At 38.5% G+C, this 17,082-nt stretch overlaps 1 protein-coding gene across 3 annotated transcripts in view; it reads right to left on the bottom strand.

The window, feature by feature from the left end:
* LOC131331145 (uncharacterized) overlaps nt 1-17,082 on the bottom strand; it is a 48,819-nt gene that overhangs the window by 30,478 nt on the left and 1,259 nt on the right. For 2 of the 3 annotated variants that reach the window (XM_058365001.1, XM_058365003.1), the window contains 4 exons: nt 10,590-10,778; nt 10,059-10,139; nt 6,841-7,316; nt 3,835-4,699 (listed from right to left, as the gene is read on the bottom strand). In XM_058365001.1, coding sequence (XP_058220984.1) covers nt 4,094-4,699; nt 6,841-7,316; nt 10,059-10,139; nt 10,590-10,778 — 1,352 coding nt within the window. In that variant the 3' untranslated portion in view covers nt 3,835-4,093. Of the gene's footprint in view, nt 1-3,834; nt 4,700-6,840; nt 7,317-10,058; nt 10,140-10,589; nt 10,779-17,082 lie in introns of those variants that run through there. The other variant, XM_058365002.1, reaches the window with a different exon arrangement.

Below are 17,082 nucleotides of genomic sequence, written 5' to 3'. Positions count from 1 at the left end.
TTAAGTCTTTTTTGTTTTACAACATTGCAATTATGATGGTTTTAACTTTTATGGTAAAAAAATTGTACCATTTACCATGAAATATATTTGTATGTTATTTCAAAAACATGAATACACCATGAAATAAAAAAAAAATACATGAATAAAATGACCTTGTCGCCGGTGGCCGAAAAATGTGATTCATGGCAAACGATGCAAATAATATGCCATGAAAATTAAAATGCCATACACCATGAAAACACATAAATAAACATAAAAAAACATGAATACACCATGAAATAAATAAATAAAAAAATTGCATGAATACAAATGACCTTCTTGCTGGTGGCCAAAAAACGTGATTTCTTTTTTTGATCGGTATAAAGAATTTTATTAATCTCCAAACCAAAAACCTACATCCCAATTATGTTGGCACCTAGGCTAAGTACAATCATATGCCACCCGCTACCACCAAAGGAGAAGAGTTGGCAAGTAACCAACCCCAGCAAAACCAGGCCTAAAGTTTCCAAAATTATTACAACAGCAACAAAAACAACACTGAAACAGAATGGAATGGTAATATTGAACCATCATAACTCCACACCCAATGATACTGGGCATCTTGAAAGACTCGAGTAACTTCACCATCAGTAGCAGATTATTGGAGATGTTCCACCAAGCAAGAAATGCAGATTTTCTTCATTAAGGTTCACCACACCAGTATTGCTCTTGATAAAACTCTCTTCCAAGAAGCAGAGCATGGCCAAAGTACTTGAATGGAATCCCTTTCACGAGACTAGAATGTGAATTTGCATGTTTGAGCATATCATACTACAAATTGGAGCTTCCAATTCAACTTCAAGGTACGCATGATCTGAACTTCTCACTGAGAGCCGCTATCTTCAGAGAGCTGTATCTTTTTGAATCCATTGTGCAAACATAGTAGGCAGAAGCTAAAGGCCGGAAAAAGTGATTCATGGTAAACAATACAAATAATATACCATGAAAATTAAAATGCCAAACACCATGTAAACACATAAAAAAACATGAATAAACCATGAAATAAAAAAATTAAAAAAAAAACATGAATACAAATGACCTTCTCGCCGGTGGCCGGAAAAGGTATTTAGTCATATCGGAATACATGAAAACAAATGACCAATACTTGCAGCCAATCAAAAGACAATTGCACCGTGGATGCCCAACTCAATCCGTGAGGCCTTCTTGTTTAACTCTGATCCGTACGACAACATTGGGAGTTTCGACTGCGACGGGCCATTGTGTGGGTTGCTTGATTCGTTGGCTCCACCTATATTTTTAAAGGTCTGATCTAATAGCGATCAAAACTCTAACGTGGCAGCTGTTGATGGATGGTGGAGGCTGTTGGCGGAGGATGTCAGAGGACGTCAGAGGACGAGTGGATTGTCACCCACCGGAGGACGTTGGAGGACTAGTTAATGGCGGCGGCTGTTTGTGGAGGATGAGAGAGAGAGAGAGAGAGAGAGAGAGAGAGAGAGAGAGAGAGAGATGCTTTCTTATATAGAATCCCACTAGAATTTTAGGAATTTTCGTGATTGATGGTCTGATTTCACGCAAGGACTGATGACCGGATTTCAGGCAAAGGACTGGAGGAGTTACGTTGTAGTCCCTTTTTTCTGGACTCTATATACATACAGTATAATAGAGGGCATTGCTGGTATTAAAAAATAACGAGGATGGAAACATAATGGCCAAAAAACACACGGATGGAAACTTACAGATGGTGGGTGCTGAGGACTAATCTTTAAGTTCCCCTTAGAATAAAGCTAACGTTACTGCTCCAAGAAAAGAATTAATAAACAAAAAGAAAAAGGTTACAAGTGTCAAATCAAATGTTTTATGTGAAAATTCTTGCTTGGGACGGAGTTTCGCACATTTCGGATCCAATTTGTTTAAAAAAAATAAAAAATTTTGAGGGTTCCTGCAACAATTAGCACAGTCAAAAATTAATTAGAGTTTAATCGATTCATTCAAATTTTTTTCGAACAAAATCTGGGGTAAAAAGCTCTCAAGTCTTTAACAATATTCGATTAAGTTAATTTTTTACATGAACCGTTAAAAACTTATTTTAAACAAGTTAAACGATTTCATTAATTTGTGTGAGACTCACACCACTCCAAAGTAAATCCTACATAATTTATATATACTTTCTCTGTTCTATATTCTTGGCATATTTCACTTTTTGCGTCACTCAAACAATTGGCTATATCTCACAATTTATAATATTTTCTACGATTTTGAAAACTTTGTTTTATAAAATTATTTGAGATTTATCAAACAACATCCATATTTGATATAAAAAATCTTATGAATTAAAAAATATAGTTAATTTTTTTAGAAGTCCCAAATAACAAATAGAACCCATAATAAGGGATGGAGGGAGTAACTTTTCCATTGATACATGGAAACATTTGCTTATTAACTTAGTGGTGTCCTAGGGTGGGGTGCATTTTCACTATGTTATTGGTCATAAACTAATGAGAATAGTCAAGTTGTTTCTACTAAATCCTGTCTAAAAATCCGTAATAACAGAGTCGATTCTAATATAGTTAAGTCCACTTAGTTTAGTGAAAACACGTAAAAAAAAACCCTATTATTTTGTACTCCACACCTGCACTCCGTATTCCCTTTTGTTTTTTTACCAGCAAAGAAAACTTAATTATAATAAAAGTCACAAATGAAACCATCACAATAGAAGAAGAAAAGAAAAGACGAACCGTTCTAGCGACACAGACCTTTTTTACACAGATTTATACAGACCTTTTGTGGGGCCACTTTTGGGTCCCATACAAATGATCCAATCCGTTAATTAATTTTAAAATATTTTTTCAAGAGACCCGTAAAAAATAAGCTCAATAGAATATGTGTAAGTGTTTGATCTAATCTTCCAATTTTTCATTCAGAAAATAGAATTTTGAATGAAAAGTTGTAAGATTGGATCAAGATTTTTTACAGGAATCTCTTGAAAAAATATAACAAAATTAATGAATGGGTCGGATTATTTTGTGGGACCCCAAAGTGAGCCCCACAAAACATCTATGAAAAAAATGTATGTGTCCGAAGTGTTTTCGTTTTAAAAAACAAAACAAAACAACAAAATAAATAACGGATAAACAAAACACAACAGCACTGTTGACAAGATTTCAACAAAGAGGTTGTCTTTTTCACAGAGCCTCCTCCGTGAACATCCTTTAATATCGTGCATTTATTTCGGTTTTAGACGGTCCAGATTTTAATTTAAACTTTTTCTTCAAAAAAGTTTCATTACAATGTAAACCGTCCAAAACACTTTTAGACGGTCGCAATTCACTTCCGTTAACTTTTCCTTGCGGAAACTTCCGTGAAGAAGTTTTTCTGTTCAACAAAATAAAGAAAACATAAATGCACGGATGTTCTCAAGACCTCCTTTAAGTATAGAGCTGTGCCCGAAACAAACTTCAACCCAAATGCCCCTTAATTTGGCTTGGAGCAGCGCGTGCGGCTTCACCGCGGATCACGTGGGTACGGTTTTTGGTGATGATGAGATCGTCCGGTGGAGACTAAAAGATCAAACTGTGAAGAGATGAGCACTTTCAGGGATCGAACAAAACAGAAACCGTTTGATTTCGTCGCCAGATTATCGGGCGGCATCTGGGTGGTCGTTTGTTACTGGGCTTGAAGGCGATCGACTCTGTGTGGATGAGACGATCTTGAATCTGCACTCAAAAATCTGATTTCGAGTGTACTAATTTCTGGTGAAAATAGCAGTAGAACGTCGAAGGCCGAAGGTATGTTTTGAGAGAGAATTTTATAGAATTAGCCTAGGGCTCTGATACTACCATGCAAGCAGAGGAGTATCAATTTATAACTCTCAAACTTGTATTTCACAAACATACTCAATTTCTAATACACTGAGAAACTGGATTTCTCACACACTTTGATCACTCTTATTTGCATACTTACATATTCAGATTACAAGCAGTAAAGAAAGCAAAAATGTGATAAACTCACATTTATTGAGCGAATTCCAAAACATATTACGGAAGCTTGAAAGTCTTCTCAGCAGTAAAGTAAACCATGTGCTTTTCATGGGTCACTAGGAAAGCAACTCAAGTTTAAGCATGAAAGAGAGGTAATAGAGGAGCAAGAAACTTCCGTCTATTGATCCAAGGATGAATATTGTTGCAGCGAGCAAGCACCCGAATGTATTGTATTGTCCCAGAGGGAAATGAAGCCTTTCAAGAAGGAAGACCTGTCGAGATGCTAGGGCGGTGAATACCACAGAGAGCATGAAGGAAGTCATAGCAACCAAAAGTCTCAACGGCAAGTCCAGGTAGAAGTCATTGCAACGGAACGGACATGACTGAATCGAAAACATAGTCGCGAAGGCAACAAAAGCAGCAAAAAGACCGCAGAATATGTCCAAGTAGTACATGCGCATGTCCTCTGTGGGGAAAACGAGGAGACCATAACGAGGATCATCCTCGCTTTGGCGGTAACCTCCTGGCGGGGTAAAAAGTGCGGCATAATTGACGGTTCCGATCAACGCAACGATTAGCATTAGGCAGTTGTTCATATCTTTGACTGTTTTCTCAGCCTTCTCTCGTATTTCCGAATGTTCTTTTTCGAATACTTCCTTTGCCGTCTCCCCATCCAAGTTTCGCAGATTCCATTCGTGTTGGGGAGAGTCGTAACTCACGTGCTGCATCATGCATGCGAAATTTCAAAAGACTTATAAACCCAAATATGCAGCAATAACAGTAGTCAATTAACACCTAGGCTCCGAAATTAATTAAAGTGCGCAAAGTTAATTAGTTAACCAAAACACTCAATTAATAAAAGTACTACCAATAAATACAAGAACCCTATAGTTTTTTTTTCTCAACAAACGAAACAAATTTATTAAATCTCGAAAGGGGTACATCGAGGATAGAAAGGGATGAGCAAACTAGCTCAAACCGAATACAGGAAAAACAAAAGAAGAAATGAAAACTCAAAATTATAGGAAACATTTAAGGATGCAATTACTTCTAGTCAAGGTAGCTTAACGATCATTCGTATTAGTATCTCTGCACTTTACTGCTATAAACTAATAGAATCCTATAGTACAACTTTAATCAAAATTGTGTGAGAAACATTTCAGAAATAATAGCTAACTATCAACGAATTTTTTTTGTAACTAATCAAAATAAATAATTATATTTTTCGATGTGTCCTGTACACACCATTTTCAAACTAGCCAAAATAAAACATGACATTTCGGTTTTTTCCGTACATATTCTTTCGTAACTGGCTCAAATACTCCCTCCGTCCCACTTTAATAGTCCCATATTTCATTTTGGGATGTTCGAAAATACATGTCCACTTCCCAAAATCAACCATTGAAACTTGATAAAATTTCAGTATCACCCTTATTAAAATACTACTCTACTACCTAAATCAATCTAATTACTTTTTGATATCCAATAATTCAGAAGTTAAATACTTTTTGATGTAATCATAATGCTCCCTTAAAAATTTAAAATCTCAAAATGGGACTTTCAAAATTAGATGGATGGAGTAATATGTTATAGTCGCTGTAGAATATATTCGAGAGGTTTCCGAGCAAAAAATATATATATATTCGAGAGGTGGGTCAAATATGATTTTTGATTAGAGAGAATGAGAGAAGTTATCTAGAAGAGTGAAGAATAGGATAGGAATGAACTATAGAGTCTAAGGAAGTGGAGTCCTTAAGGCTATTTTCTCTGTATGAGGTTCCTGCCCAGAAATCCCTTGGAGAAAAACAATAGAGGCACTACAGGAAGAATGTTTTCTTCATCCATCTGAAGGGAATGTATCACATTTATACATAACTTGGATCAGTCCTTAGGCGCCAAGTGGTGCATTAATATGCTAAACTTGTGTCCCTTTCATAGCTCCTGACCGCAAGTGTGACGTCACCCATCTCTATGGTCTCGTAGGTCTCGGGTGCGCAAATATTTCCCTCTCTTGGACTACCCCGCTTAGATCCCTTTCATTCCCGTATAGGTAAGGTCATAGCCAACTCAGCTATACTAATACCGCTACCAAGCCTCAAAGGGCCTCTCGGATCCTGCCTTAAGATCGGAGCAAACATGAATGGCTAGGTAATATATAAGCCATGCATTAGGCTTCTCGCCTAATTGCCCATTAATTGGTCGCGCTAACTTAACACTTAAAGACTAAACCTCTTTCGCGATGATGCCTGCAGATGCACGTGCCACGCATCACACTTCAATTGGGCAATCAAATAGTCGATTTTGTCGAAGTTAGTTGGCCTTACCTACAACCACTATTAAGAGTCATGTACAACAAATGATACAGAGAGAGAGTAACAAATCGAACCATAATTAATGTTGAGAGTCAACATTTACTCTCTATTGTTCAATACTTCAGTATTCTAGAATATTCGACAATGTTCTGAAACATTTGAGAGCACTCTAGAAAGGCGCAGAATACTGGAGAATGGTATATAACATCCTAGCCAAAGGGCTTGTAGCCCAATTTTATTTCTGGTCCTTCACTTGCGGGAGGCTAGGGTTTGAGCCCCATCAGGGGCATTTGTGATATTTCTAGTCATTAAGACTCAAGAAGGATCAAGGACAATCCGCAATATTCTAAATATGTGGGGAGAGTGTTCTAGAATGTTAGGGTAGACAAGAACATTGAAAGAGAATCTAGAATGTTGTACACAAGTATAAATAGAAGACTTGGATTCTCATTGAGGTGGTGGTGACATAAACTCCCTTTGGTGAGGTAGGAAGACCCCAAAGTGAGGGAGTATCATTCAAGTGTGTGCTCAACAAATAAATGCACACGTACCTTAAACCAACAAACGTCCCACATCATCTGGTACAAATATCCACGTTGAATTGATCTAAAACTTGGAGCACCCAATTTGGCAGCAAGATGTAATATGGTGTTTCCATGATTATCAATATCTCCCACCAGCATTCCATCTCTGAGTTCTATTTTCCACTTCAACAAGTCGTAGATATTCCAATCTTTCTGCTCAACCGCTATTTGCAATATGTTCTTTCCTTTGTCATTTGGAGAAGAGGCGAAGGCGGGAACGTGACTATTCTTGACAAAGTTAAACGCAGCCTCCGGAAATTTTCCTAAAATCTCATTTACCAACTCAATGATGCCCTTTTCCGTGGCTTCAACAATCGGGCTCCCCATGCGATCATCTAAGTATCGACTCCATTCTCTCTCTTCTTTTACGAGCCTTTTTCCTAGCTCAAGTGCGAAGGCATGTTTCTGCTTTTCATCATAGATTCTTCTAGTACGCCGATAAGCTTAATTGAAAAGAAACAAGTTCATAAATTTCCATTTAGAAAGATCAATAATTTGGCCTTGTTCTCCTTAGCTATATGTGGTGGCTTTTTGCGCATTGTGTCATTATTTAAACAAAAATTGGGTTTGTTAATTTTGCACAAAACTTTTATGGATTACTAATTGATTCTGATTCGTCTCAAGTAGAGAAATTAGAATACAATTTCTTTTTAATTTTAACCAAATATATTTAGAAATATCCAAGATAAATTCCAAAAAGCCTGCTTTTGTGGCTTGATCTTGGATATTTTCAAAAATATTTGGGTAAAAGTAAAATTTTTAGATTTAGTGAACAAAAATTTGGCGCATAACTACTAAACACAAATTTTGTTTGAATAAGAAAAAAACGCCCAAAAAGCCACTATAGAGAAGGAGAACAAGGCTTTGAAAGATATCGAAAATCGATCTCAATTTTTTAAATAATAAATAAAAATTCTGATAAACAGAGCTTGATTTAGTGAACAAGTAAAGGGACCCACCTCTGAAGACAGTATTGAATCCTACAGCAACAAAAGAATGTCACCAATTAGGAGTAGTAAATTAGCTGAAAGAAAATACTACAGGTAAAGAATATATCAAATAAACGAGTAATTATTCAATTATCTAGAAGTACCATCACGTGGTATTTCGGACTACTTCACAATTATACGTTTTTGTGGGGTCCATACACTCAGTAATAAATCTCATAGAAATGTGTAATTTTAAAGTGATCCGAATTATCTCTAACGATACCCTCAGACTATTGTATAATTTCACCAAATAAACAGGGATGAAAAAGGAGGACAAGCAGGTCTCAAAATAGCGGATCAAAAAATAAAAAAAGGCCTCAAAATATAGGCTAAATTATAGTGATATCCCTGTGTTTCTGACAAATATAAATTGACCTCGATCTCTAGTTTGGAAAATTACTCTAACCTCCCTTACTTTTGAAACTATACGCAAATTAATTAATTCCATCCTTTATGTTCTCCTTTCGTTTGTTCCAACAAGAAACATGATTGACATCATCATATTGACGCATTAGAATAAGAGTATAGAAATTGTTCAGTGCAATCAATGTTGTAAAAAAAAAAAGTTAAAGTGAACAAATTTAAGCTCTCTTTTTTTTCATTGGACTCAAAAAACAAAAAAAGGAAGAAAACAAATACATTAAGGAAATAATATTGGCACTCCAAAAATTGATGCAGGCATTCCAAAATCAATGTAATTTCAAAGCCATTTTCTTTTGTTTTTGGAGTGCCTGCATTAATTTTTAGAGTACCAATATCATTTCTCATACATTATTGTCAAAAAAGTTATTATTTCCCTACCGATACGAATGAATATATATATGTATACCAGACCGGATCCAGTCAGGGATCCTAGATTTGGGCTTTGGTACGAACCTTGCTCTTAGGCGTTGGATTGTGTTTTCAAATGGTCCGGATTCGCAGACGATCTATTCGCGTGAACAGATTGTTTGCGAATCTCGACGATTCAAAACACAATCCAACGGCTGAGGAAAGAAGTCCGCACCAAAGTCCAAATCCGGGATCCCTGACTGGATCCGGACTGTACATATACACACATGAGAAAAGGAGTTTTCTTTAAAAAATATTTATTTTCTAAAAAAATTCTAGATTCCAATATATTATAATTAATTCTTATTTATATATCTATCTACATATTACATAGTATTGCGGGGTTCTTTTAGTGAGAAGCCATCTGAGTTTGCCACGTGGCAAGTCTTAGTTTCTGGATTTTAAGACTTTTCTCTTTTAACAACACAAAAAAAAAAAAAAAGCATTGATTGACCGATGGTAATCGAAGCAGAAAATTACGTTGGGACAACATCCATAATTAGCTGGAGATATTATTTTCAAACAACGAAAATTCAAATCCATGGATTCTAAATCTATTGGCTAGACAGTCTAGCATTCGGTTTACTTACCTTATCTCATGGTTCGTGTATTTAGAATGACAAGAAAATTGACACCGTGCAAATTCAAAATTATCATTTATAATTTATCCCCTGATTCGCGCATTTAAAATATGAATTATGTCCTTCCGTTTTTGACGACAACACAGATGTTCGCCAAGTAAAAAAATACAACAAAAACGTTGTAGTGATATCCCCAACGTAACCTTGGCCCCTGTTTATATCCATGTTATCTCTCTATGCTCCTTCCTCTTCTGTCTCAATTTTAGGCTTGATCTATACAATTCCAGTTGATTTATCTTCTACGAATTTTGGAATTTTCCCTCTTGAAATTGATTCACGACGAGTAAGCAAAAAGAATAATGATATGAACTCATTAATGGTTAATTATTTTACTTTTTTGCTTTGGTCAGAGCTTTTAAGTAAGGAAAAAATGTAGGCGTAATAGTTGCAATGATGAAATGAGGATCGGTGCAATATTCCCAAGTTGTTTTACCTGCAAGCGCGAATGCTCGGCCAAATATTCTTATATGCTAACGAGAGAGAGAGAGAGAGAGAGAGAGAGAGAGAGAGAGGTTAATTTTTGCTAGAAATAGTGTTCGTCTACTACAAATCATCTTTGTTTATCTCAATCTATTTATTGCAGTTTTTTTTTCTTTCTATTTTCTTCCATTGCCTACCTTATGTGTGATGCTGCAGAATGGATATAAGAGACATTTTAGGTTAAAAACTTTCACGGGTTTGCACTAGTACAAGTTATAGAAAAAGGCAAAACACAAAACCAAACCTGTGACTATTGATGCCCGGAACCCTTTTTGTTTTGAGCTATTAACTTTTTTCGACTGATACACCATCGAAGGAATAAACCCTGCTTAGTAATAAACAAACACATTTTCTTTTAATGAATAAGTTATAAAATGAAAACAAATGACAAAAAACAAAAAGAAACATACATGATGTGACTAAAAGGTGTACTAAAAATCATACTAAACTCCGCCTCATATTTGTTGTCTTTTTTCGTGAAAATCGTGTACCTTATTTTTTTTGACTTTCTTGCACCAATTTAAAGATCGCAATGAGTACTTTAAATTAGGGGAGTGATTTTGCCACTTTTTTTTTGTTAATACCATTCTCCTTTGTGTCTTTATTAGATGATTTATTTTGTAAAAGAAAGAGAGTGGCATTAACAAAAAGGGAGTGGCAAAATCAATTCCCTTAAATTAGTGGGATAAAAAATGAAAAGAAAATGAAGGAAAGTATTACATACACAATTTTCGAAAAAAGACAAGTAAAGTGGGACCGAGAGAGTAGCACTTACAGTATGTGAGAACTGCAAGAAAATGCACCGAAAGGATAATCGAGCCGGACATATAATTGTGTGAATAATAAAATGACCCGCTTCTGAAGGACTTTGATTTTTGAGCCAGTAGATACAATGCAGTTCTTCCTTTTTCATCAGGATTCTGAGCTAGTTGGGGGAATGATTCCAATATGCTCATAGCGAGACCTTGTTTTTTTTAAATGGCAAAGAAACTTTTGTTAATCTTTGAATAGCGATTACAAAGATTAAAGGGAACAAAGAAAAAACAGCATGAATGGGTTGCAACTCAAATAATTTCACTGAATCACTGTAAGTTCTATATACAATCTCAGTGTGTGAATGGTTATTACTCCGACCCTACTTTCAATCTATCATGGAAGAATATTGCACACTTCAAAACCAAGTGCTTTTGTTGTTTAACGAAACAGGGCAGGGTAAAGTCTACAGAATAGTAACACAGATCGGGGATCATTCAAAATGAGGAGGATACCTTATGCAAATTCTGCAACAATCACGTGAGATCTTTAGCATCCCCAATTCATCCCTATTCTCCAATAATAGAGGATGGATGGGACACGTTGAGCGGAAATTTGTATTTATGTTGCAATTCTTTGGACTGTCTAGATTAAAAGGAATGTCGTGGGTTTTTTTTTTTTTTTTTCCAACGATAAAAGATGATATTATAACTCCAAACCAAAGATTATGAAAACTCATCATTAGACAAAGGACCAAGTAATAAAGACGATGGAGATTCATTCCACAGACTATACCCCAAACCAACTAAAACTTTTTCCAGCAGAATCAAACCAAAACAACCCAAGGAAAAACCCAATTGGGAGAGAGACTCACGGCAAGAAACCGAAGAGAAAATCTCCACAAAACTAAGGAGAAGAAGCAAAGGATTGCAAGTCAACAATAAAAGAAAAAAATAAAATGAAAAACCTAAAACCTCGCCATAATCATCTTCAATATGGATCTCCAACTCCGGCGACCCAATCATGCACAAAAGCTCCACACCCACAACCGCAAATATGAACCACACCACCAGAGATGAGTCACCGACGAACAACGAAGATAATGAAGGAGGTTTGGCGACAGAGAAACCGGGGGGTTGAGGCGACTAGTAGCGTGAGGGGAGGATGTGGGTGGAGAGTAATGAAAGGAGGGGAAAAGAGATTTCGATCAAAGGATTGCAAGCCAACAATAAAAGAAAAAAATAAAATGAAAAACCAAAAACCTCGCCATAATCATCTCCAATATAGATCTCTAATTCCGGCGACCCAGTCATGCACAAAAGATCCATACCCATAGCCACAAATCTGAACCACACCACCAAAGACGAGTCACCGACGAACGGCGAAGATAATGAAGGGGGTTCGGTGACAGAGGAACCAGGGGGTTGAGGAGATGGGTAGCGTGAGGGGAGGATGTGGGTGGAGAGTAATAAAAGGAGGGAAAAAAAGATTTCGATCAGAGGCCGACAGAAAGAAAAACTCCATAGGAGATAATCCCTCCTCCCCCACCCCCACCACCCCATTTTACGGTGGAAATCCTAGGGGAGGGGAAGGGAAGGGTAGGGGAAGGGAGGGGAGGGGAAGGGTAGGAGAAGGGAGGGAGGGGAAGGGAGAAGGGAAGAGGTGTGACGGCTAGGGTGAGAGAGAGAAGCAAGTTTCGGTGCGCTTTAGTTACCCATGAGTAGGGGTGTCAAACGTGCCTGTCGTGCCGTACCGTGCCATTTTTTTTCGTGCCAATCCGTGCTTTGTGTCGTGCCGTACCGTGCTCGTTTACTTCATCGTGCCATGGCGTGCCGTGCCGTACCGTGCCCGTGTCGTGCCGTGGTGGGCCATTTTGCTTTGTCGGGCCGTGTCGGGCCGTGCCTTTATAAAATCGTGTCGTGTCGTGCCGTGCCCGATTAATTAATCGTGCCGCATCGTGTCGTGCCTTTTTTTGTCGGGTCGTGTCGTGCCGTGCCTTTTTTATCGGGTTGTGTCGTGCCGTGCCTTTTTTTGTCGTGTCGTGTCGTATCGTGTCGTGCCTTTTTTTGTTAGGTTGTGTCGTGCCGTGCTTTTTTTGTCGGGTCGGGTCGTGCCGTGCCTTTCTTGTCTATTCGTGCCGTGCCTGCCCTTAATCGTGCCGTGCCATGTTGTGCCATCAATTTTCGTATACACATCACCAACCGGCAACCGATTTTCGTCTAAAAATAAATCTTCCCAAAAAACACACATTCCGGTGCGTTGGTGCCTTTAATTTCTTAAGTTGTATATCGTAGTGACGTGCCATGCCCGACGACGAGAACCGACACCGTGTTGTGTCGTGCCTGTGCCGTGCCGTGCCCGACTAAAATCTCGTTCTACTTCCGTGCTCGTACCCGTGCCCGTGCCGTGCCTGGTTAGAACCATGTCGTGACTCGTGCCCCATCCTACTTCCGTGCCGTGCTGTGCCGTGTCCGTCTAAGACCGTGTCGTGCCAGACCAACTTCTGTGCCGTGCCCGTGCCGTGCCCCCTCATTTTCGTGTCCGTGCCGTGCCCCGTGCCCGTGCCGTGTCGTGCCGTGCCTGTCTAGAACCGTGTCGTGCCGTGCCGTTACTCGTGCCCCATTCCACTTCCGTGCCGTGCCCGTACCGTGCCCTTCTAAGACCGTGTCGTGCCGTGTCGTACCAGGCCAAGTTCCGTGCCGTGCCTGTGTCGTTCCCGCTCACTTCCGTGCCCGTGTCGTGCCGCGTGCCCACTACGACCGTGCCGTTCCGTGCCGTGCCAGGATTAAATCCGTGCCTGTGCCGTGCTGTGCCGCCTTCAAACGTGTCGTGCCCGTACCGTGCCCGTGCCGACTCGGCCCATTTGACACCTCTACCCATGAGTATTTTAAACGATCTTATGTTCCAGTTTAAGTTTGAATGTTTTGGTGTTTGAAAATGAGGATTGGGATGAAATTCTGGAGCTTATGAAAATCAGAGTGGCTTTCTGGGTGAGATTAAAATGGGGCAGCCTCATTGTCTCTACAATATTATGGATGATTTCCTTTTCAAGCTAGACAGCATTCTGGCCCATCTATAATTAGGTTGATGCGTATTTGGTGTAATTTTTGGGAGGTCCACTGTAACACTTTCATAACCCTTCTAGTCCACTTCTTAAGTTTCTAACCCCTCTAGTCTACTAACCTAATAAAATAATTCTTATAACAAAAATACTCATCCTATATAACCATTCATAAAGAGAAACCCTAGAAACAAATCTGTAACACCACCTCTTTCTCTTCCGGATTTGTAGCACCATCTCTTCGTCTATGGTCCGGCGTCCCACGATCGCCGTCCCATGAAAAACCCGATGGCGCCGGCCCAATCAACCACGAATGCCGTTCTTCATTCGGTTTGGAGGAATCATCGTCGACGACTGCCACAGAGGAGATGATGTCGAGGGAGGCAAGGTCGAACTCAAAGGAGGCGACGACATCATTGTCGTTTAGGTCGCGGAAGAAGTCGAAGCACTTGTGGTCGTCGAACCAACGGACGGTGCCTTATGATCTTATTTCGTCCGCCATTGATGGATCTCAGTCCAAGGATTTCTTTTTGTTTCTTTGTTATTTTTTTTCTTCATCTCTATTTTTTGTAGCATATAACGTTATATATGTAAATAAATTATCTATGTTGGGGGCTGACGAGGACTGGATATTTGTATTTTTAGTTTTGTCTTTGTTGAGCAAAACACATATAAGCTTATAAGTGGAATTCACAACAAGAAAAAAAAAACGTTATATATGTGAAAAATAAAAATACATGTTTATAAGGTTATATCTGTGATCAGAAATGGCGGAGCTATCCCATAAATAAATACACACAAAAAAAACATTATATATGTGACAAAAAAATGAGGTTATATGTGTAATCAGAGATGGCGAAGATGTCACATAAATAAATACACACAAACAAAACGTTATATATGTGACAAAAAAATAAACATATAGCCTTATACTATAAGGTTATATATTTATAAGATTATATGTGCAGCAACGGAGGGGGTTAGATCTAGAATGTAGAGAGAGAAAACAAGACCCTTGTCTGAGTGAACTTAGTGGGTTATAAACTTGGGAGGTAAACTTAATGGATTATAAATATGCTATAGTGGACCATTTGCTAATTTTTTATATTTTCTATAGTTTGGTCAGGTGTTCTATTAGGTGGTTGTACCAGATCGAATTCTGGGTTGGGGTACGTCGTTTGCTGTTGGGTCAATGTGCTCGGTCTGGGTTGTTTGGTCTAATCCTTCTGGGCTTCTTACAAGCCGGTCCCCTTTTGTCTTCCATTATCTGTTTAGGCCCACCTCGTGTCAAACACTACCCTCATAAGTCCCATTTTAAGTGAAATACTCAAAATACCCCCACTTTTATTACATGCCAGAATCTTCCGCATAAGCCACGACCTTCGTCACGTTCAAACCTGTCCCACAATCCCTATCCCACAATCTTCTCCGTAGCTGCTGAAACCCTACCCACGTACTCCCCAGCAAATCGTCAAACGCCATGATCGACGGATCCATTGCCGCCACCATGTATGAGGTCTGTCACATGTTACCACTTTTTGGGTCCTATCATCGTGCAGCCTTATTGTTGGTCTTTTATTGTGAATTGTGATTTTTTTTTTTTTAATGTGGAGTGAAATAGGTCTCGCTCTGATATCATGTGGAAATTTTATGCCCAAATTAAAATCAATTGACAATGAGTGAAAAGGTCTCAAATGTTTTTAAGAGATCGCCTATTCCACTCCCATGTAATGTGGAACTCTATTTTCTTAACATAGAGGTTTGACGATTTGGTTCGAATTTCATTTGGATGGGAATTCTATTTTTTTCAAATGTGTGAGTTCTTAATTTGGAGATGTGAATTCTGTCTTTTTTTCGAAGGTGTGAATTCTTAATTGGGGTGTGAATTCTATTTCTATCAAATGTGTGAATTCTTCATTTGGATGTGAATTGTATCTTGTTTGAAGGTGCAAATTCTTAATTTGGAGATATGAATTCTGTCTTTTTCGAAAGTGTGAATTCTTCATTTGGGTGTTGGTACTGGTGGTAGAGGGTGTGAATTCAGTCTTTTTCGAATGTGTGAATTCTTCATTTGTGCATGAATTTACACACCCAGAATTCACACCTCTTTGTAGAATTCACATCTTTGAAAATGAGGTCAAAATATTAAAAACCATCTACAAAAAGGGCCTGGACGGGATAGAGCTTAAAAAAAAAATGGTCCGCATAAAAGTCCCAACAAAATGTAGGACCCGCTTGGAATTTCCCGGATCTGTCAGGCCTGTCTCGTTTGGTTTCTACACTTTACCTTAGATTTGGCTCCAATTCCTCTGTTTCATGCAGCTGTCTTCAATCAATTGGTGCTAGCTTCAAAGACATTTTCCAAGATCGTGGTGGGCAAACGTCCCTATATCTGCTGGGATGCTTATGATTGTGATCTTAGTACTACACTTCTGCTGGAGCTGTGAATCCCAGATTGCAACCTTTGATGTGAACGGATTTTTGGGAATGAATGCTGCTTCATGGGGGAAGAGATATTCCTAAGGCAAGATGCAAGGAAGGATGAATGGAAGGACACAGCTGTCCTGTCCTATTATTTTCTTTTTTATCGGCAAAAATAACATTTTATTAAGAATAGAATAAATGATTTCAATCAAAAGTTGAAAACATACATTTAGAGGGGCAAAACCCATTACAACACTTGAGGGCTAAGGACCGGCCCTGAGCTAAGACGGACAAGGCGGCAAACTTAAGTCTCCAAAATTTGTCCAAAAATTAGGGCTCCAAATAGGTATACTAATGTATGTAATATATATTAAATTAGTGCTTCCAAGTGGTAAGTCTAAGTCTTGCTATCCATAGATGCAAGATTCAATTCTCTGCCCAAGCAGCTCGCTACTTTTTTCATTCTTATGATTTTGTTTTCCATTTGAGGTTAATTTTTTTTTTGGGGAGGTAATGACGGCCCAAGAATCCCTCTAAGGACATGCTGAAAATGTCATTGACAGGTATTAATTATCAAAACACATCATTGACTGTTATTTTCCTTTCAAAAAAAAAGAAAAAAGAAAACATAAGGCCCCTATTTTACAAGATCAATTTTGGACCCCAAAAATCTCAGGGCCAGCCCTGTGAGGGCTTAAAGTGTCCAGATAAAACGATATAAGCACGAACCACCCAAAAGGGCCTAAAGAGCCAAATAATACATTAAAGCTCAATCCAAAGAAACCCAAAACCTGTTCTAGAACAGCAAAATGTCGCCGCCCACCACTTCAGACAGAACAACCACCCCCGCCCCACCACCGCCGGTTATGTCCTTTTGATAGTTATTTGATTGATTTTTGTTAGCTTTTATTGTACTGTTATTGCTACTGCTTTTGGGTTGGCTCCTAGCCAGCTATTCGTTTTCTTTTCTCTGCCTTTTCTCTGTTTTTGGTCTTGCTCGTAGCAAGACGTACCTAGTTGTAGTTGACAT

The sequence above is a fragment of the Rhododendron vialii genome, chromosome 6a (assembly GCF_030253575.1).
Source record: "Rhododendron vialii isolate Sample 1 chromosome 6a, ASM3025357v1".
Classification (NCBI taxonomy): Eukaryota; Viridiplantae; Streptophyta; class Magnoliopsida; order Ericales; family Ericaceae; genus Rhododendron; species Rhododendron vialii.
The sequence above is the reverse complement of the archived record's forward strand: the minus strand, read 5'-3'. Positions and strand labels throughout refer to the sequence as shown.